Below are 21609 nucleotides of genomic sequence, written 5' to 3' on the forward strand. Positions count from 1 at the left end.
CTGGTTGGGTTCCGAATTGGGCTCCGAGGCCTCGTGCAGGGCGGAGAGCGCTTCTTTAGAGGTGGAAACTGCACCGAGCGCCGGCGCGTTCTGTGCGCACCTCTTCCTTGCCGGCCGGCGCTTCGGCTGCACAGTTTTGCCCAAGCCTCCGAGACTTAGTGAGCAGGTAACAGAGGAAGCAATTGAGGGCTGGGGAGGAGATGGAGAGGGTAGAGGGGAATTAAAGGGGCACATGGAAAGGTGGGGGAAGTCGGGTGGAGATTCATTGACGCGCTTCTCGGTTGAGGTGCGTTGAGAGATAGCTTTACCTCCCCTTTTAATCCTTTCAGAATCTTTTAAAATCATCGTTTCCGTATCTTACCTAGTCGCCGCTTCCTGGGACTGTTTGCAGTGAGTTAGAAAGGAATTAATGCTCTTACTGATTGATGGTAGATTTTCAAATCCGGTGACTATACGATTGGTTCAGGCATGAATCATTGCCGCAGGCTTGCAGCTAAGGACAGACTATTCTCTATGTTTTCTTAATTTGTTGGCACTTTATCCTGTATCAGGGAGAGTGGCGTTGTCAATGAAGTTTTTTTTTTCTTCTGAAAAATTAAATTCTATATTCTTTCTCCACCCTCCTTTTTTAAGTTTATCCGCGCTTGGAAGAGAGCAAGGAAAGTTGATAGAAAGGCTCAACTAAGAAAAGTGGAGGCAGCCACACCTTGTGAAAATAAAAAAAAAAGTGAATAATAACTGGGTGTGGCCCTGCCAGCCACATAAATCACCCTCAGTATTAAAGCCAGGCCCCTTTCTCCACTCCGCACCTCTCAATTATTGAAATATCCATTTAGGCTGCAAAAATTCCCTTGAGAACTTGACTAACCTCCCTACTCAGCCAGGACAAATTATATAGACTCATGAGACAGCATTATAAAAGACTTATGAAAAACCCTTATTGTGGCAGCTTACTAGTAAGCCTTCATACAAGGAGATGTGTACTCTCCTTCCCTAAGCTCCCAAAGTTTTTGGTGGGGATGCAGCCTTTCTGAGTATTTTCCTAACATAGACTTTTTCCAGTCACTCTGTTCAGGGCTACCCTTATGTGCAAGTCCTAGAGCTAGATGTGTAAAGAACAGAATTGTGTAAAAAAATCATAATCTGGGTTCTCAAGACTTTGAGGGAAGACAGTGGGGGATATAAAATTTCTATTAATACAGTCGAAGAAAGAGACAAACGAGTGAAACTTCTTCCTTTTGGAAAAGGCCTATTTCCCAAAAGGGGAATACCTGTATTCTAGAATTGATGAGTGTAGTAATACATATCACCTGGAGTTTTAAGAATCCATTTATTTTAACAGTAGGATCTTACCAAGGGCAAGGAGGGATGTAATGACTCTTGCTGGTGTTGAGCAACTTAAACTGCATCTTAAGGTTAAAAAAGAGGCGCAGCCAGGCAGGGCAGAAGGGGAGTAGGTTGCAGTGGGGAGAATAATAGTCAGGACATGATTACAGAAGAATGAGTCAGGAGGATAGGTGCAGCCATCTTAAAAGGGCTCTGGATAGGGAGTTTGAATTTAATTCTCTAGCCTAGAGGCAAAATAGGGAGAATAGCATAATCAGAACTATACTTTAGGATGAATATTGTGGAAGAATAAATTAAAACAAACAGGAAGAACAAGGGATAGCACAAAATTTGCAGTAATCAAAAGTGAGATGGGAAAGAGCTAAGCTGGATTATGGTAAAAGAAATAGAAAGGAAGGGACATTTTGAAGGAAGAATTAGATGATGGATTTAATAGTAGGGTTGGAACTAGAATGAGAAATCGGTACTGAGTCACTCCAAATGTTCAAACGTTGGTGTCTGGGAAAACAACATACCATGGGTAGAAATAGGGACCTTATATATGAAAGGTAAGCTAGTTAGTGTAGGGGGAAGATGAACTCAATATTTTAAGTTTAAGGTACTGTCCAGATATTTTTCTGGTAGTAAGAGCATGTGCTGAAACTCAGGACAAAGGTCAGTGCTGGAGGTAATGAAGAGGGAGAGGTCATCAAATCCCAAGAGTGGGTGCATTTCTGAAGATCAGGAGACCAAAGATCGGACTTTAAGGATATCCATACTTAGGGGGTTTAAGAAGAGAAGTAGACCAAAAAAGTGTTCATTGGGGTAGGAGAACTGGAGTTTTATTAAAGCCTAGGAAAGAGAGTTTCAAAAGAGAGAAGGCAGTAATCAGTCGTGCATTTCAGAAGTCCAAGAACATGAATGAGGACAAAAGGCCAGTGGATTTTGCCATGGGGACCATTGTGACCTTTGCATTTCTGAATCTCCGTGAGTGTAGTTCCCACCATAAGTAAGATAAAAGCCAAACCCTTGACCACTGCTCCCACAGGGCTCCACAAGCTCTGACCTTGACCAGCCCCTCCCCACTCCTCACCAGCTACATGGGCTTCTTGTTCTTCACACACTCCCAGAGCTGTGGCTTCCTCCTCTGCACTTGCTGTTGCTTCTCTCTGTAATCATCTCCACCCCATCCATCCATCTTATGGCTCCCCGGCCTACTCCAGCACAGTGCTCAGATTTATCCTCTACAAAAAGACCTTTCTTTTATGCAAAAGCCACTACCATACTCCTTTGTTATCCCTTTACCGTGATTTGTTTTCTTTCCATAGCTTTATTGATTTCCTAGAGCTGCCCTAACATGTTACCACAAATTGGATGGCTTAAAACAACGGAAATTAATTCTTAGGCTTCTAGAAGCCAGAAGTCTGAAATCAAGGTGTCAGCAGGTGTGTTCTTTTGGAGGCTCTGAGGGAGATTCTGTTCTATACTTCTCTCCTAGCTTTTGGTGGTTCCTGGCACTCTTTGGTGTTCCAGGCTTGCAGCTGCAGCACTCCAATCTCTGCCTCCATCTTTACATGGTGTTTTCACTGTGTGTGTCTCTCTTTCTATTCAGATTTCCCTTGTATAAGGATACCAGTCATTGGAAGAGGGTTTATCCTAATCCAGTATGACCCCATCTTAATTCGATTACATATGCAAAGACTTTTTCCAAATAAGGAAGGTCACATACAGCTATCGGCAGTTAGGACTTCGACATATTTTTGAAGGGGCACAATTTAACTCACAACAAGAGCACATAATATTATGTTACAGACTTATTGGTTTACTTGTGTGTGTTCTTTCATCCACTGGAATGTAAGATCTGAGGGCAGCGACCTGGTTTTGTTCCATGCTGTCTGGGTGCTAACCACAGTGCCTGGAATGCTCAATATTGGTTGAATGGATAAGTGACTCAATGAAATTGGCCCATATGAAGTGTAGGAAGATTTGGTCAATGAGAAAAGGGGAAAGCTGGTTTTAAAAACCCTTCATTCAAGAAGTTTGACAGGATGAAAAAGAAACAAGGAAGTTGTTGAATCAACAAAGGATTTCAAAGACTGACACTTAGGCCTCACTTGTGAGCCTTTCTTCGCATGATACAGTTACCAGAGTCAAAGGACTGCTTCGCCGCTCTACAAGAGAATGAAATGAATTTAGCAGCTTCTCCAGGTGTAGGAGAACTGACTCGTGATAAGCAAAGTAAAAAGAGATGGATTTGTAAGCCAGAGTGCCATGATGTGTAATGATTACGGGTGTCTCAAGAACTAGGGTTGATTTTTGTTCCGAGGGCAGTACTTTCACTAATGATATCAGTTATACACCCAAAAGTTTCTTGAGAAATACAGACATTTAGAGGCAGCAGAGTTTGATATTTCTCAAGGAATATTCCATCAAGGAATGATAGCCAATATATTCTCTTTTTATGGTGAGTTTTCCGAGCTACTTCCCAGGGCCCATCTCCGAAGATTCTAGTGGAGTAGGTTTGAGGATTGAGGATCACAGGGGACTTTGTATGTTTAATAAGTCCTCCAGGTAATTCTGATCAGGCAAGTTTGGGAGACATTCATTATGTAGAATTTTTCTTAATCTTTAATTAGTGGCAGATCCTGGTTGGGAATTCAGCCCAGTGGTCTCGACCATGCCTACTTGGCTCCCGCAATTTGTTTCTTAGAGGGAAAGTGTGAGTTCTCTGCTCAGCAGTTTTCATACTTGGGAGACCAGCTTTCTGTAGACTCAGTATATACTTTAGTGACTCAGCAATTGAAACAAGGCCATTTGGATATTTTCCTTTTCTTTTAGTGTGAACAGCTGGAATGAGCTTGGTTATTAAAATAAGTGCTTTCCTCTATGAATTGTGTTTCATAGTAACTAAATATTTAAGTGGATGAGGGGAATTGATTCCTGATAGAATTCCAGTTAATAAATACAGAAAGAATGATAAAAATGTATATGTCATCACATTACAGTCCATAATGGAATAATGGATCTAGGCTATGATCATCAATGGCTGCTAAAATCACTAGGTGAAAACAGATAGCGAACTTTATACTCGATCAGGGGTGTCCAAACTGCGGCCCGCGGACCAACTGCAGCCCGTGATCCATTTTTTATTGGCCTGCAGCAAATTCCAAAAATATATTTAGTTTACTTAAATAAACCAGGTGAGGCAATACGTACTTCACCTCGAGTGAGTGGCCTGGCTGTTTTGTGTTTTACTGCATATGGCCCTTGGTGAAAACCGTTGAAAAAAGTTTGAACTCCCCTGTACTAGATGAAACTGACTGACAGCCCCTGAAGCCACTGACCAGAGAACATCACTGAGACAGAAAAACAGCATCTCTTTTAAGTATTCTTGCAAAAACTCAAACCCACATTTGTGTAAGCCTTTAGTTCACCTGTTTATAGAAAATACAAGGAATAGAGAATGTATTAAACTACATCTCATGTATGAAATCATTCAAATCCATAATTTGGGAAAATTTTAGCCTTGCTACTCTGAAACTGTGGTCTGCAAAACAGCAGCGTTGATGCCTCCAGAGAGCTTATTAGAAATGCAGATTTTCAGTTGCCCATGGCCAACTGAGTCAGAATCTGCATTTTAACAAGTTACAGGTAATTCATATGTGCCTTAAGGTTGGAGAAACATTGTATGGACAACGGCCTCATTTTTTTCAACAAATAAATGGCAAGGGAAAAAAGGGAGGGAACTGTGCAGCGGTATGGGAGAGCATATTATTGCTTTTCTGAGCTCACAGTGTTGAATGATACTCAATCTTATCAGTGGGAACAGAGATTTAAAGAGCATGCATTATAACCTCCTCTATGAATGCAGAGTTGTGAAAAAATTTCATGTCAGAATCCCTGTTAATGCACTGCTGGCACAGCTCTCACGTTATAGTGTAATCATATTTCAGACAATCCAGAAGTTCAGTACGGGACTTGATTGAATATAGGACATCCCTACTGCCCCCAAAGTTGAAGAGAGTACAGGTTTATCTTACCTTTAACTATTTCAGATGTTTTTATCTGAACCGTTTTTTGTTTTTTTTTTGCTTGGACAGACCTCTTCAGAGTCTTACTGACCCCATTGCCATTTCTAAAAGGACACTGGACTTCATCCTAAGGAGCCTCTCTAATATTCAAATTCTAGGATAAAAATATCATTTAAAATTTTAAAGTATGTATGAATGCTGATAGTCTTAAAGTTGAATTAAAAAACATGGTGTCCTCTCTTCACCAGCGTGACCTTTACTTGTCCACATTTTTATGTATATCTGGGATCCTGTTTCCAAACCACAGAGGAGTGGAGAAAATTGCACCAACTGACTGTGCAGTATTTGGGGCAGCATCTTAAAGGAAACCTACAGTCGACCTCCCCGACCTAGAGAGGTAGTTGAGGCCATCATCACCTTGCCTGCCAACTAGACTAGATGTGAGGAGTTCAAGAATCTTATTTCTATACAAGATTGGCTTTCCAGAAGTGTTTTAAATTGGCTAAGCTACTTAAGGCGTGGAGTGTGTTTGGCTTTAAAATGTCAGTTTCATCTCTCATATGATCCAGTAAATCTTAATCATTAATAGTGTGTTTCAGAATTTGCCCACTTTTCTGGTATAACTACTTCCAATGGCTGGGAATAAAGGAAGAGGACGTGCTGCTTATACCTTCAATATTGAAGCAGTTGGATTTAGCAGAGGTGAAAAGTTACCTGATGTAGCACTGAAACCACCCCCACTATTTCCTGTAAGTACATTAACAGTGAATTCTTACAGTGTGTTTTTTCATGTTTCAAAAAAATTAAGATTTTATATATGCTATCATTATGGTATCCTAAAATGTAAGAGAGAGCGTATTTCACTTACCTTTAATTGAATATTTCCACTGTTCTTCACTGAACCTTTTCTAATTTTCAGACTGTTTTCTTAAAATACTGAAAACAAAACTATACCTTTCCATGAATATATTCAGTACTGTGTGAACCAGGAAATAATTTTTTTAACTCATGTATCTTGTATTGCTGTTATTGATATATTCCAATATTAAAATATTTTTTAAAAGTGAAGTTAGATTTTACAGCGGTCCTCAGTTCCCACTCCACCAGACTTTCACTAATGATTTTCTACTCATTTTGCATCTGTAATATTTAATTTTGCTCTCTAGATACCACTTGGCCTTTTTTCCCACTGAACTTTTTCTTTTTTTTTTGCTTATTTCCATATTTTATTAAAGTCAATTTATATTTTGTTAACTGTTTCTCAAAATATAAGTGTTTCTACTACATTTACTGTTGTTTTTAAATTTAACTGGCATATAATATTTAATCTAATGCTTTTGCTTTGTATTTAATTTAAAATGTAAGCTTACATTTCCAGATGTGAATGTGCTGTGGTATAAAAATGAAAAATTCATAAATAACCAGATACTCCTTCCAAGAATTTTTTTTCCCTATTTCAAGAGGAGAAGTCCTTTGTTGAAAGATTTATGTTAGTAAAGGACCCTGGACACCTGTATCTGAGGATCCAGATGTCTCACACAGGAGCCTCTACTTTTTGCTCTTGATATTTTTCCTTTCTGATACTCACTACAGCCTAAAAAAAAGACAGCTGTCTCAGGTACAGGAGTAATGTCACTTTACATGGATTTCTTTTAAAACAAGCTCTGTCCATGTGTAAGATTACTTCTATACACTGCAAATACTAGTACATACTGTCTCATACATGGAATAAGATTGAAATTCCTCACTACTGGGTAACAGCTTCTGTCTGATCTGGCCTTTCTGATGTAGCTCTGACCCTTTCCTCACCACCGTTCTCTCTCCCTAGCCTTCCTGGCCTCCTTGCTTTCTCAGGCGTTTTCTTCTTCTGTTTCCCTGGCTAGCGCCATCTGGTCCCCCAGTCTTTGCATGGATGGCTTCCTAATTTTATCCAGCTCTCTGCTCAAATGTGATTTCCCCAAGAGGTCATGCATGTTTACCCTGTGCAGACCAGCCACCTCCAACCTCCTTGTACTCTGTCAGTCACTCTTTCCTCTACCCGGCTTTATGTTTTTCATATCACTTATCCTGTAAATGAGGAAATTATATATTACCTCATTTGTTTACTTGTTTGTTGTGCTTTTCTCCCCAAGAATGTTAAGTTCCATGTAAGCAGGAACTATGGCTACTTCATCATCATATCTCCTGTAGTCTAACCATGTCTGGCTTATGGTAGGCACTTAGTAAATAGTTGTAGAATTAATTCAAAGTGAAATTGAAAATGCATCCTATACTTAGCCTCTAAAGCCAGAACTATGTACCCTGAGGACCCACTTTTTTATTAATATATATATTATGAATATATATATACATGTATATACATACACATATGTATGTATATATTGTTCACTTCTCAATTTCTTCACTGTAAATGGGGAAATATTGATGGTACTTTATAAGATCAGGAGTCCATCCTGGTCATAGTAACCACTTGCTAAACAATAGCTGCTACTATTATTATTATGTTTTATACTAGTGCTCCCACCAATACTACCACTGATTGAGGTTAATAAGAGACTAAAGCAGTTTCTCTCATTTGGGTGTCTTGAGTTTTAAAATATGGAATCACAGTCAACAGTCTATATAGCAAAATGATTATTGGGTGGTCAGTAAAAGTTAGGGCCAGGAGGAAAATTAAGCATCTTTCCTACCTCTAAAATAAGAGCAAAGTAGAATATGAGCTAAAAGTTTAAATAGATTATAAAAGCTGTTTAAGTTGATTGTAAAACTTAGTGCTTATAAAATGTAGCTTTTCAATAAAATGGACATTTTCCAGAATACAGACAAAAGGCATTTTAAAATATTTAATTTATTTAAAAAAGGAAAAAAAAAAACATTGTCTCTTAAACAGGATACAGATTATAAACCAGTGCCAGTGAAAACAGGAGAGGGTGAAGAATATATGCTGGCCTTGAAACAGGAGTTGAGAGAAACTATGAAAAGAATGCCTTATTTTATAGAAACATCTGAAGAAAAACAAGGTACGTATTTGGACTCTTTGATTTTGTGGTTCATTGTATACAGTGTTTTGGTGAAACAATGTTTTGGCACAAGATATATAGTCATTTAATGCTAATTGGTTCCAGTCAGTCAGAAATTATCAACGACTTTGAAAAAGCATACTTTATGTTGATTTAACAGAAAATATATTAAATTTTTTGATATTTTATTTTGAAAATTACCTTTCACAATAGAAGTTTTATATGTTCAGTAAAAATTATGAAAAACAAAAAAATATTTAAAAGTAAAAATCACCTATAATGTTTATGTCTAGATTAACATTTTGTATATTTAGATTTTTTTATTCTGTATGTGTATTCCTTTTACAAAATTGGATTCATGTTATTTTGTGTCTTCGTTTTTTACTCAATAGCATATTATTAGCATTTTTACATACCCTTAGTATTTTTTGAAAATATGATTTTGAATTACTATGTGGTATGCCATTGTGGGAATTAAAATTGATTGTAACTAGTTTTCTGCTGTTAGATTTAAGATTGTTCCAAACTTTTTTGTCATATATATATATATATATATATATATATATATATATATATATATATATATAAAATGCCATGATTACTGACTATCCTTATACTAAATCTTTATGCAGGTCTCTGATTATTTTATATTTCAGTTAAAATTTTTAAATGTGTTGATTATATTTTGGCTTATAATTTATATATCAGATATAATAACATATAAAACATGTATTCATTGCTTATGCCAAGGCCAGAAAGGAGAAATTTAGTTGGAGAAGGCTTAAGTCTTACACTGGAAGTAGGAAGTGGTTTTAGAGGAAGGGAACCCATTCCTGAGTAGTTATTTAGCACAGTAGAAGAATATTGATTTTTAGTTTCTGCCCTTGAATGTTGAAATTAGAGAGATCAATATCATTCTTGAATTCTCCAAACAACATTACTAAAACATGAGAAATTCATAGTATCATCTCATTCCATTAGTATTAAAAATGCATTCCATTTTCTCTCTCTCTAAAAGAGTTAGAATTGGCTAAGAGTCAAAAAGGGAGTCTTATATAATAATATTACATGTGCTTGAAATTATAAGAAGCCTTTTAGACAAGTTCATTTAATTTTTCAATACATAACTGCTTGAAGTTATGTAACAGTTTATTAAGAGATAGTTTTACTTCAAAAATACTGAATTTTATTACTTTCATGATCCTGTTGCATGCTTTTATCTGAGTTCAAAATGAAATTAAAGCTCTCATTTTGAAGATGTAAAAAGTAAAACTTAATGAACTAATAAATATTCATTATTATTAGAAAAATAATAGGATACGGCATACTTTAGACTTTTTAAAATTAGTCTTTTGTGTAGACTATGAGACACATTTACTTAACTAAATGTGGTTGTTATTAAAATACATGTCTGATTTAAAAGTGTATCATATTAAACCATTTACGTGAGTCTCTTACGCAGACATTAAAAACACAATTTCGTTGCTGATTTCTAGGTGTGGTTCGCTTGTATCTGGATCAAGAGACTCTTTATCTTTGATTAACTGCACAATAAAGTATTTAAAAATATATTGGTTTGTTTTGCTTTTGTTTCTTTCAGGAGAAAACTCATAATTTTTTGAATTGATACAAGTACATTCTCCTTGAGGTCTTCATGTATATGTCTCTTTCCTGATGTAATGTGTTTTTAAAATCTGGTTGAAAATAAAGGGTGTTTTATAATAAAGTATATACATACATATGTGGGTATATAGGTTAATGCAATATAAAACATATATGTTCATGCATATATACACGAAATGTTTATATAATATGAACACCTTGAATGAAAAAAATTGGCTAGAAGGAACAGAAGCAACTGTCAGAGGGAGACTTATTCTAGATAGTGTTACATCACTATACCTTCACCAGCCTTCTCCCATCACTTGCCACCTATGTGCTTTAGGAAAGGGAGACTTATGAACTAATGTAAAAATGAAATTACTAGAGACTAGGACAAACAAACAGGGTAGATCTCAAGACTTCCCGATACTCCAGTGGCTGGTGATTGAAGTCAAGGCATTGACATTTGTCACAAAGAACAGAGGGCACAGAATAAACATATTTCATATTGTGATATCTTCAAGGTTTATGTTTTCAGGTAGAATTATGGAAGTGATTGTATTTTCTTTACGATGAAATTTATTATTTTTACAATAAAGGAAAAATACCAATGAATATTGTTAGGGTACATAGAGAGAATCTGGTTTAATGGTTCCCAGCTCAGGTTCCTGAACCATGGTCCTCTGAAGTAGAAATAAAAGTGACAGTGGCAATGGATCTGTAAGCCATTTTCAGAGCTTAAAGCTTAATGGAAATTATGCATTTACCTGCAATATGGCCACAAGGTCTGTTATTGAGTAAATGAAATTTGTTTGGTTTATTAACTCTTGATATACCATCAGGATCCATGTGACCCTATTTTAATTTTGGGGTTTCCTTTTGCATAGTTCTTACTATATGTAATGATGATATTCATAACTTACTTTTTTTTTCACAGAGCTGATTACCATATCATCCCATTTGAACCTTTTATATATCTAAAATACATTTGGGAATCTTAGTGATCTGATTTTTCCTGCATCTTGAAACATTTTTCTGTTTTATCATCATAGATACTATTTCATCATTGTTCATCTATTATTCCCCACTATGTTGAAAAAAATGACTAAAATATTAAACAATGGAAGAATGATAAAATTGCATAGAAGGATGACGCAATATTGAAATAAATCATCACTGTTATATTACCCTTTAGTTTTCCTGTTGTGTTGTCTGAACTATTACATTAATTTTTTAGAAGATATAAAAGAAGTCTGGAGAGATTCTTGTCTTTGTAGGCATTTTGTTTTTGTATTAGCCTTTATAGAATACAATTGAGAATTCAAAAGTTTTCATTTTCTGTTCATAATAGCAAAGAGAAGAAAATTGACAGAGAAAGGTGTTTCACAATGACTAGACAAATTAGGAGATGAATGCGAAGAGACAGCAGTTCTCTGGTTGCTAATGATGATAGTGAAATTGTATAAGCAAAATCTCTGACTGAGTCTATATGACAATATCCTAGGTCAATTTCTCAAACGCAAGAATCAATGAGTAAACAATATGTCTCTAAGGATAAATGGGAAATATGGTATTCTCATGCAGTTTATATTTGAAAATCAGGTAATCACATAATATTTCGTGATAAGAATCTGGAACTTCCTGTTTGCTAAAATGACATGCAACCATATTTTTTTCTTTTTTTATGATATTAATATACCAAAAATTATTTGATATAGTTTATAACTGGAGAAATGCTGAAGGCAAAAGCAACGATGATTGAAAGGAAATAGATTTTGTAGAGATGAAACAGTTTAGTGGACTAATCTTGTTATTTGGTAATTTTAAATTTAATAAAGAAAATGTTTTGCAATTATGAACCAAAGAAAATGGCTGGGCCATTCTTGCCAACAAAAGTGTGAGCCATTAGAGTGTTTTAAAGTACTACATTTTGATGGCGAGAGTACAATAAGAATCAGAAGTAATGAAAAGCTAGAACCTGCTAGAAATGCATTTGTAATAGAATCATTGGGATGGTCCAAGTGTAAGAAGAAGAACCAGAAATGATAAGTTAGAACTTATTAAAGATATTTTTGAAATCTTGAATTAGAATATATGAAATGCATATGTGAGTATGTATAATTCACTTTTTAAAATATATAATTCAGATGGCTTTTAATGTAGTCACAGAATTGTGCAACCAATACTATCTAATTTTAAGAAGCTTTTAATCATTCTGAAAAGAAACCCCATACACATTAGTATCACCACCCCATCCTCCTCTCCCTGCAGCCCATGGCATCCACTAATCTGCTTTGTCTCGAGTGATTGGTCTGTTCTGGGTATGTCATATAAATGGAATCATTATATGTGTTCTTTTGTGACTGGCTTCTTTAACTTAGCATAATGTTTTCAGGGTTTGTCCATGGTATGGCATGTATCAGTGCTTCATTTCTTTTTATGGCTGAATGATATTCCATTGTATATATTTCCATGTTTTGTTTACATGTTCATCTCTAATGTTGGTGAACATTGGGGTCATTTCCTCTTGGGGGCTATTATGAGTAATAGTGCTATGAACATTCATGTACATGTTTTGGTGTGGACTTACGTAATTTCTATTGGGTGTATATCTAGGGTCATATGATAACTCTCTATTTAACATTTTGAGGAACTTCCAAACTGGTTGCACCATTTTACGTTACCAACAATGTGTGAGGGTTCCAGTTTCTCCACATTGTTGCCAACACTTGTTATTGTCTTTTTGGTTGTTTATCTTACTAGGTATAAAATGGTATCTCATTGTGGTATTGACTTGAATTTCCCTAATGTCTAATGTGTTTAACATCTTGTCATGTGCTTTTGTCCATGTGTATCTTCTTTGGACAAATGTCTATTCAAATCACTTGCCTCTTTTTAACTGAGTTCTAGCCATTGATTTTCAATATCTCTTATTCTCCTGAAAATTATTGGAAAGTAATTTAAAAATATAAAAAATGGTTAATTGGACCCAGATAACAAAATGGTAACAACTGCCTTTTTTGGTATACTTAGTTTATTTTCAAAATATGGAATCCATTTTGGAGAAAATTTTCAATGCAAGTGCTGCGGATCTCTCATTTATGCTGACTTCTTTTTACAGATGAAAAACTTGAGAGCATGATCGAAGTCAAACAGTTACATAGCTAGAAAAGTCTGCTCTCTTGGTCTCTCTTCTGCTTTGGCTATCTTTAGTGATATTTGTCTACACCGTGGTCTTAGTATCACTTGGAAGGATTTTCTTGACGTGGAAGAACAATCAGTACATATTTTCATCTTGATTTTTATATTTTCATCTTTTGTATTACCTGTCTTATTTCATGACTCTACTCCCAAATCACTTTTTATGGTGAACCATGGTTTCAAGCTATGCATGGTGGTGGTGCTTGCCAACTTGTGCTGCTGGAAAAAGGTTTGGGCCCTCATAGAGGGAGTTACTGGTAGCAAAACGAGCATAGCAGAACCAAGAGCCATAATTGTTGCTCTTCCGTTTTTGTCAAGCTCAGGAGGTCCCTGCAGAGTTCTCAGTAGTTGGCATGGAAGGCTTGCAACTTGTTCACTCATTGCCTCATCAAGGCCAACCTCTCCTACTCTGACCCCATTCTTCTACCTAATGGATGTGGAAAGTAGCTCATTGAAAAGCCTAACTGAATGTGTGTATTAAATGCTACAGGTGAGCAAACAGTCCTTCATTCCCACTTAAGTACTTATTACCTAACAGTTACACAAGGTTTAAAGATTGGGAGCTGGAGGCCAGTGTCACAAGAAGAAAATAAAAGATGCTGAGTAGACCTTTTTGCCCTTATATGTATCGTAAGTGGCTTCCTGACATCGCTTTGGGCTTTTGTGAGTATTCTCAGAGATGAGTCAGGTTGTCTGATGCTAAGAACCATAATTAAAGTTTAGGTCTCTGTTCACCCCTAGCCGTTCATAGCAAGCTGCTTCTTGTCACTTTCTTAAACATATAATGCTCATTGAATTTTTCAGTGTGCATTCAGGAACACATTATGTACAAATGTAGGAAGCTCCCTGAAAGTGAAGTAAAAGGTATTCTCCAGTGTTTTCAGTTGTTTTTAAAAAATGGCTTAAATTCAGGTTTATTGATTTTTTTTTAATGAATATTTTTTACTTTTTTTCTAGATATTGAAAGATATAGTAAAAGATATATGAAGGTATACAAAGAAGAATGGATACCAGGTAATTATAAAACGGAAAATGTTAAAATTATTTATAAAGTCTACCCCATTTTATTTTTGGATAAATTTTGTGTTTTACCATAGCAAAATAGAGTCTGGTACTTTTCCTGTAATTAATAAATAATGTATATCTTTTGAAAACTAAGATGAAAAGATTGTTATACTGTAACATGGAAAAGCTGATGTGTTTTTGTGGAATTCTTAAAATACATTTTTTTAATAAACTAGGATTTGCCAAACCACTTGGATTTTCCATTTTCATTTGCCACAATCACAATTTCAGTCTTTAGTACCGGTAGTACTCCCGTGCTGATGAGTGATTGTATAGCTTTTGGAGAAAAAAAACAAATCTCGTTTTAAGGAGTTTTAAGCCACATCATGGATCATCCTGTCTTTCAAGCAGACATAGACTATTTTTAGGTGTTAAGGTTCCTTTTCAACAGAACCATACCTAAGATAGCTTATTTTCATCATTCACAAATTTGCCTTGGATATAGACAAGGTGGAAGGGGCTGGAGAGATCTCATCCAGCTCATTTATTTTGCAGATAAAACAGTTGCCATTGAAATGAAGTGACCTATCAGGGCGACTTGGATAGTACTACTGGATCCTAGATCTCCTCATTTTTAACTCCCTTTCCTTTAACATCTCTGTCCTTGTGTTTTATAGAAACTGCCTTTATATGAAAGCATAAATGGCATTTGCAGCATTATTGCTTTAACAAGTTATAGTGCTCTCACTTGTCAGTGTTGATTATTGATAAGGTTGTGTCCCCCTGGAAACACTCTCTTAGATCTCTCATTTCTTCCACTTCTTAAATATTCATCACTTGAATGAATGGTTCTTTTTACATACTTTCTCATGATCATCTATGAGTTGTTTATAAAAACAAATAGATTCAAAACAAAATGTATTAGTTCAGGTAAAATAGCTTGAGATATAACTGTTTTCTACAAAATACACCGAGTTTGTTTGTTTGTTGGTTTGTTTTTAAGCAGGCAATATTTTTTAATCCATTTCTGTGTTGCTTCCTTTTTCTGATTAACTCTATGCTTAAAAATTAAAAGAAAGTGACAAATTAGAGGAATTGTTTAGCTAATATGGACAGAATAATTTGTTGGAGGGAATTTACTTTTACACAGCTGTTTATATTTTTAATTTTAATGTTTTCAGATAATACAGTTGTTTAATTTTGCATGTGTTGGGACTATGGTCACATATTTTAACTTTCGAAAAAATATCCTTTATTTCATAAGAAATATGTATCAACTACAGAAAAGTTAAAAAATACAAAGTAGTCAAATAATAAATAACACTTAAAAAAATCCAGCTGTAATCCTAACACACAAAGAATTACTATAATTACTGTAATATTTTGTTCCCAAACTGGTGCTTTCTCTGCATATTTATATGTTATGTTTATTTTTTAATGGGATTCTATACATATTGTTTTAGAAACCTTTTTTATTTAACAATATATCATGAATAACTTTTCATGTCCATTCATACCTAAAACTTTTTATATACAAAATATTTTTCTACATTTTTCTTGTTATGAAAATTTCTGTCTTTAAAATTGATTACATAAATACTGTACAGCTGTCAAAAGAATGTTGCAGAAATTTTATAGCACTATTTCAAAGCTATTTTAAGGAACACTTTTTCTTTACAGGAGAAAATATATTATTATTATATTTCGATTCCGAGGCTAAATTGTATTGTCAGATATTAAAAATTTTTATTTTCATTGCTTGAGCAACTGTTGTGTTCTTTAAATAATTATGTCCAGTGCCACTAATTTCTAAAGGAAACTTTAATTTTTGTATTTCTTCTTTTGTACACATAGATTGGAGAAGACTCCCAAGAGAGATGATGCCAAAGAAAAAATGCAAAAAAGGTATATTGACTAATATAATAATCCAGGTAGGAAAAGGTTATTGCTTAAATTCTAATATGGAATTGTCAACCTGAAGTTACATTCTATATTCTAAATGTTTTTTCTTAAAATATGTTCGGCATTTTGATTACTTTGTTACAGTTTTTTCTTGTTGAATTTTTGTTTTGTTTGTTTTGTTTGTTTTTATTTGTTTAGTTTCTTTAATTACAGAATTTTGATATGCCAAGAAAGACTTTCAATTATGTAGACAATTTTACTTTCATATTTGAAACATTTTTTAATGGTTATATTGGCTATATTTTAACATTCTAACATTCGGAACTGGTAAAATTTGGACACTGGTGGAATAGAACTTTATGTTGTATAGTATGTAAAATACCAAAGTGAAAGTTTCCTTTGTGTTGTGCTTTCATGATTCCACTGAGTAAATATTGCCAAAAACTGTACTCAGAGGAATTAAACAGTGAGAAAAATGGGGACAATCCTTGCCCTCATGGAGCTTACAGTCAAATGAAGTGAAAACATTAAACAAAAACACGCTGTCCTTATTGAGAGGTCAGGAAAGAGTTCTTTGAGGAGATGGAATTGGACTCCAGACTGAAGGATGAGTAGGAGTTTACTAAGATGAGGTTGGGGGAGTGATATTGGGCAAAAATATATATATATATATATATAGTTTACAAAGGAAAATCATACATGTAGTTCAAAGGTGATACTTACATATGTGCAAGTAGCAATGTTGAATATGTTCCTGGATACGTGGGGATGGACCACAAAATGGAGATGGTAGTCATCAGAAGTTATAATTGAGATTATGAGAAAGGATGAGATTGTCTAAGGTCAAATTAAAGAATTCACAGAAATAAGGACCTACACCTGAGGAATACCAAAATTTAATGGCTGGTAGAGGAAATTGAATCAGCAAATAAAGAAGATGTAAAGAGAGCGAGCGAGAGAGGAGAGGGAGAAACAGAAGAGAGTTGAGATACAGAAGCAAGAGTATACAGAAGTGAAGAGTATTTTAGAAGGTGGTCAACAATGTTAAAGGAAGTTAAAAAATGTGGCTGAGAAGTCCATAAAATAAAGATTGGAAAATGTAAATTTATTTTTGACATATTGATCATTGCTGACCTCAGTGAGAGCTTTTTAAAAGATTCCTAGAGGTGGAATCCAGATTGGAATGGGTTAAACAGTAAGTGAGAGTTTAGGAAATGGAAACAACTGGCATAAATGAGTCTTTAGAGAATTTTGCTGCAAAGAATAAGGAAAAGGGAAGTAGTCAGAGAGGTTAAAAACAATGGGGTTAGTAACTAAGAGAAGAAATTCCTCCCATACCCTCCTCTCTTATTTTTTTCAGGCCCTGTTTTTGTTTTTTAATAGGCTTTACTTTTTTTGGAGCAGTTTTAGGTTCACAGCAAAATTGAGCAGAAAGTACAGATTTCCCATATATTCCCTCCCCCACGTACATGCATAGCCTGCCCCATTATCACCATCTCCTACTAGAGGGGTACCTTTGTTACAATAGATGAACCTATATTGACACATCATTATCATCCAAAGTCCATAGTTTACCTTAGGGTTCTTTCTTGGTGTTGTACATTCTAAGGGTTTAGAGAAATGCATAATGACTTGCATCCATCATTATAGTATCATACAGAGTAGTTTTACTGCCCTAAAAATTCTCTGTGCTCTTCCTGTTCATCCCTTCTTCCTCCTAACCCCTGGCAACCACTGATCTTTGTACAGACTTCATAGTTTTGCCTTTTCCAGAATGTCGTATAGTTGAAATCATACAGTACATACATAGCCTTTCAGATTGACTTCTTTCACTTAGTAATATGTGTTTAAGTTTCTTCCATGACTTTTCATGGCTTGATAGTTTCTTTTTAGTGTTGAATAATATTTCATTGTCTAGATGTCCTACAGTTTATTTATCCATTCGTCTACTGAAGGACATCTTGGTTACTTCCAAGTTTTAGAAATTATGAGTAAAGCTGCTAAAAAAACTTGTTTTTGTATGGGCATAAGTTTTCAACTTCTTAAAGTAAATACTAAGGAGCATGATTGCTGGATTGTATGGTAAGAGTATGTTTAGTTTTGTAAGAAACCACCAACCTGTCTTCCAAAGTGGTGGTACCATTTTGCATTCCCACCAGCAATGACTGAGAGTTCCTGTTGCTCCATGTCCTTGTCAGCATTTTGGTGCTGTCTGTGTCCTGGATATTGCCCATTCTAACAGGTGTATAGTGGGATCTCATTGTTTTAATTTGTATTTCCCTGATGACATGTGATGTGAATTATCTTTTATATGCTTACTTTCCATTTGTATATCTTGTTAGGTAAGATGTCTTTTAAGGTCTTTGAACAATTTTTAAATTGGTGTGTGTTCTTATTGTTGAGTTTAAGAGTTTTTTTTGGTATATTTTTGATAACAGTCTATAGGTAAAACACACTAGTGTGTTTTTCTCCTTTTCTCTCACACTACTACCATTCGCAATACTTCTGACACCTGATATCTGGAATTTTTTTTCCCTCATACCAAGCAATTCCCTGCAGCACCAGGTGGTTGTCTTACAATTCAGTTCAATTCTGACACTAACCAGAGTTAGCACAGACCCCACAGGTTAAGAGCTCAGTCCCACGAGACTGCTCACCACTTCAAATGCCAATCGTGCGTAATAGGTCCCCAGGTTATCCACAAATTTCGTCTGTTGAATTTGAATTTGCTAGAAATGCTCACAGAACTCAGAGAAACACATTTATCAGTCTATTATATAATAAAGGATATGATAAAGATACAGATGACCAGTCAGATGAACAGATACACAAGGCAAAGCGTGGAAGGGTACTTAACACAGTAGCTCCTCTCGCCATGGTTAGGATGCTCGAACTTCCCCGTATATGGATGTGTACACCAATCCAGAAACTCACCGAACCCTGCACTTCTGGGATTTTTTTGGAGGCTTTAATCACATAAGCATGATTAATCATTAACTTAGTCTCCAACCCCTCTTACTTTTCCTGGAGGATGGGAGAAGGGGCTTGTGGGGGCAGAGCCCCAAAAAGCAGTTTCCAGGCTCTCGGCCTCACATAGAAAGGTGTTGGCTCAGGTAGTAAATGGCCAACTGTGATTGCATGGCCATCAGCTGTGGCTAGTTGGCCGTCAGCTGTAACCAGTGAGCCATTGGCCACTAATATAACTGCTGTGGCTACGAGAAGGAGAAGGAAGGGAGAAGAATGGGGGCTAGCAAGAAGATGGCGGCTGGGCTGGCAAACGTGGATGGCGGTTTGCGGACAGTGTGGATCCAGCCTCCAGTGAGAGTATAGTGCCGCCAGAGAGAATATAGTGGTATGACTCCCCCATCTATGGCTCCGTGGGTGTTCCTTTTTGGCCTCACCATATCCTGCGTTCTTGTATGGGGAGCGGGAGCAGAGACCCCGCAGGCCGCCCTGCACGACACATGGCGCAGCGAGCAGGGTCCCCCGCATGACAGGGCTGAAAGTTCCAGGCTTGATCTACCCTGACCAGCCCCTATCCTGAAGCTATGCAGGAGCCCATTCAGGGTTGCCTTCTTAGCAAAAGACACTCCTATCACCCACTTAAATTCCAAGGGATTTAGGAACTCTGTGTTAGGAACGAAGATCAAAGACCAAATATTAGAACAAAAGATGCCCCTAGTCTCTTGTCACTTAGGAAATCACAAGAGTTTTAGGAGTTCTGTGCCAGAAATATATATATATATATATATATATATATATATATATATATATATATATATATATATATTTACATTTACATTTACATTGGTTCACACAGCCCTTTATCAGCTATGTCTTTCGCAAAAATTTTATCCCAGTCTGTGGCTTTTCCTCTCCTGACACTGTCTTTTGCACAGCAGAAGTTGTTTTAATTAAGTTCAGCTTATCAGGTCTTTCTTTCATGATTCGCACCTTCGGGGTTGCATCTAGAAAGTAATCTCCAACCTTAAGGTCATCTAGATTTTCTCCTATGTTGTCTTTTAGGAGTTTTATAGTTTTGTGTTTGACATTTAGGTCTGTAGTTCATTTTGAGTTAATTTTTTTCTGAAGGGTATGAGGTCTGTCCAGATTCAATTTTTTTTTTTTTTTTTTGCATGTGGAACTCCTGTTGTTCCAGCACCATTAGTTGAAAAAACTATCTTTTCTCCAATATATTGCCTTTGCTCCTTTTTAACTATTCATGTGCATCTATTTCTGGGCTCTTTCTGTTCCATTGATCTTTATATTTATTCTTTCACCTGTATCTCACTATCTTGATTGCTATAGCTTTATAGCATATTTTAAAGTCGGGTAGGGTTAGTCTTCCAGCTTTGTTCTCTCCTTTGATATTGTGTTGGTTATTTTGGGCCTTTTTTTCCTCTGCATATAAACATTAGAATTAGTTTGCCAATATCTGTAAAATAATTTACTAAGATTTTGATTGAGACTGCAGTAAATTTATAGATCAAATTAGGAAGAACTGACATCCTGACCATATTGAGTCTTCCTATCCACGCACATGAAATGTCTCCATTCATTTAATTCTTTGATATCATGTGTCATAATTTTGTCATTTTCCTCATAATGTACATATTTTTCAGATTTATGTCTTTTAAGTATTTTATTTTGGGAGGTGCTAATGTAAATGGTATTATGATTTTTTTTTATTTTGAATTCCAGTTGTTCATTGTTGGTATGTAGGAAAGCAATTGACTTTTGTGTATTAACCTTGTAGCCTGTAATCCTGCTACAATTGCTATTAGTTCCAGGAGGTTTTGGTTGATTCTTTAAGAATTTTCTACATAGATGATCATGTGATCTGTGAACAAAAACAGTTTTATTCCTTCCTTCCCAATCGCTATACCTAGTATATCCTTTTCTTATTGCTTTAGTTAGTACTTCCAGTACACTGTTGAAGAGCAGTGGTGAGAGGGAACTCTCTTGCATTATTACAGTTCTTAGTGGGAAAGTGTCAAATATTTCACCATTAGGTGTGATATTGAGGTTTTCACCATTAAGTATGATGTAGCTATATATTTTTTGTAGATATTCTTTATAAAGTTGAGGAAACTTACTGCAATCCTTGCTTACTAAGAGTTTGATTTTGTCAGATGCCTTTTCTGTATCTATTGATATGATCATGTAATTTTTCTTTGTTAGCCTGTTAATGTGATGGGTTATATTAATTGTTTTTGGAATGTTGAACCAGTCTTACATACCTGGGATCAATCCCACTTGGTCGTGGTGTATAATTCTTTCTGTATATTCTTGGATTGGATTTGAGAATGTTTTGTTGAGGATTTTTGCATCTATATTCATGAGATAGATCCGTCTTTAGTTTTCTTTCTTGTAATATTTGTCTGTTTTTGGTATTAGGGTAATGCTGGCCTCATAGAATGAGTTAGGAAGTATTATTTCTGCTTCTGTCTTCTAAAAAAGAACTGTCTCTTCTTTTCAACAACTTTATTGAGGTATAGTTGACTTACAATAAAATGCACATA

General features: G+C 35.6%; 1 protein-coding gene across 5 annotated transcripts in view; it reads left to right on the forward strand.

The window, feature by feature from the left end:
- Positions 1–21609, forward strand: part of POLR3G (RNA polymerase III subunit G) — a 35787-nt gene that overhangs the window by 679 nt on the left and 13499 nt on the right. For 2 of the 5 annotated variants that reach the window (XM_019734243.3, XM_019734246.3), the window contains exons 1-5: positions 17–166; positions 5947–6106; positions 8248–8377; positions 14138–14194; positions 16040–16090. In XM_019734243.3, coding sequence (XP_019589802.1) covers positions 5990–6106; positions 8248–8377; positions 14138–14194; positions 16040–16090 — 355 coding nt within the window. In that variant the 5' untranslated portion in view covers positions 17–166; positions 5947–5989. Of the gene's footprint in view, positions 1–16; positions 167–5946; positions 6107–8247; positions 8378–14137; positions 14195–16039; positions 16091–21609 lie in introns of those variants that run through there. The other 3 variants (XM_088796612.1, XM_088796614.1, XM_088796613.1) reach the window with 3 other exon arrangements.

Source organism: Rhinolophus sinicus, chromosome 3, assembly GCF_057876585.1.
Source record: "Rhinolophus sinicus isolate RSI-liver-muscle chromosome 3, RSI-T2T, whole genome shotgun sequence".
In the NCBI taxonomy this organism is placed as follows: domain Eukaryota; kingdom Metazoa; phylum Chordata; class Mammalia; order Chiroptera; family Rhinolophidae; genus Rhinolophus; species Rhinolophus sinicus.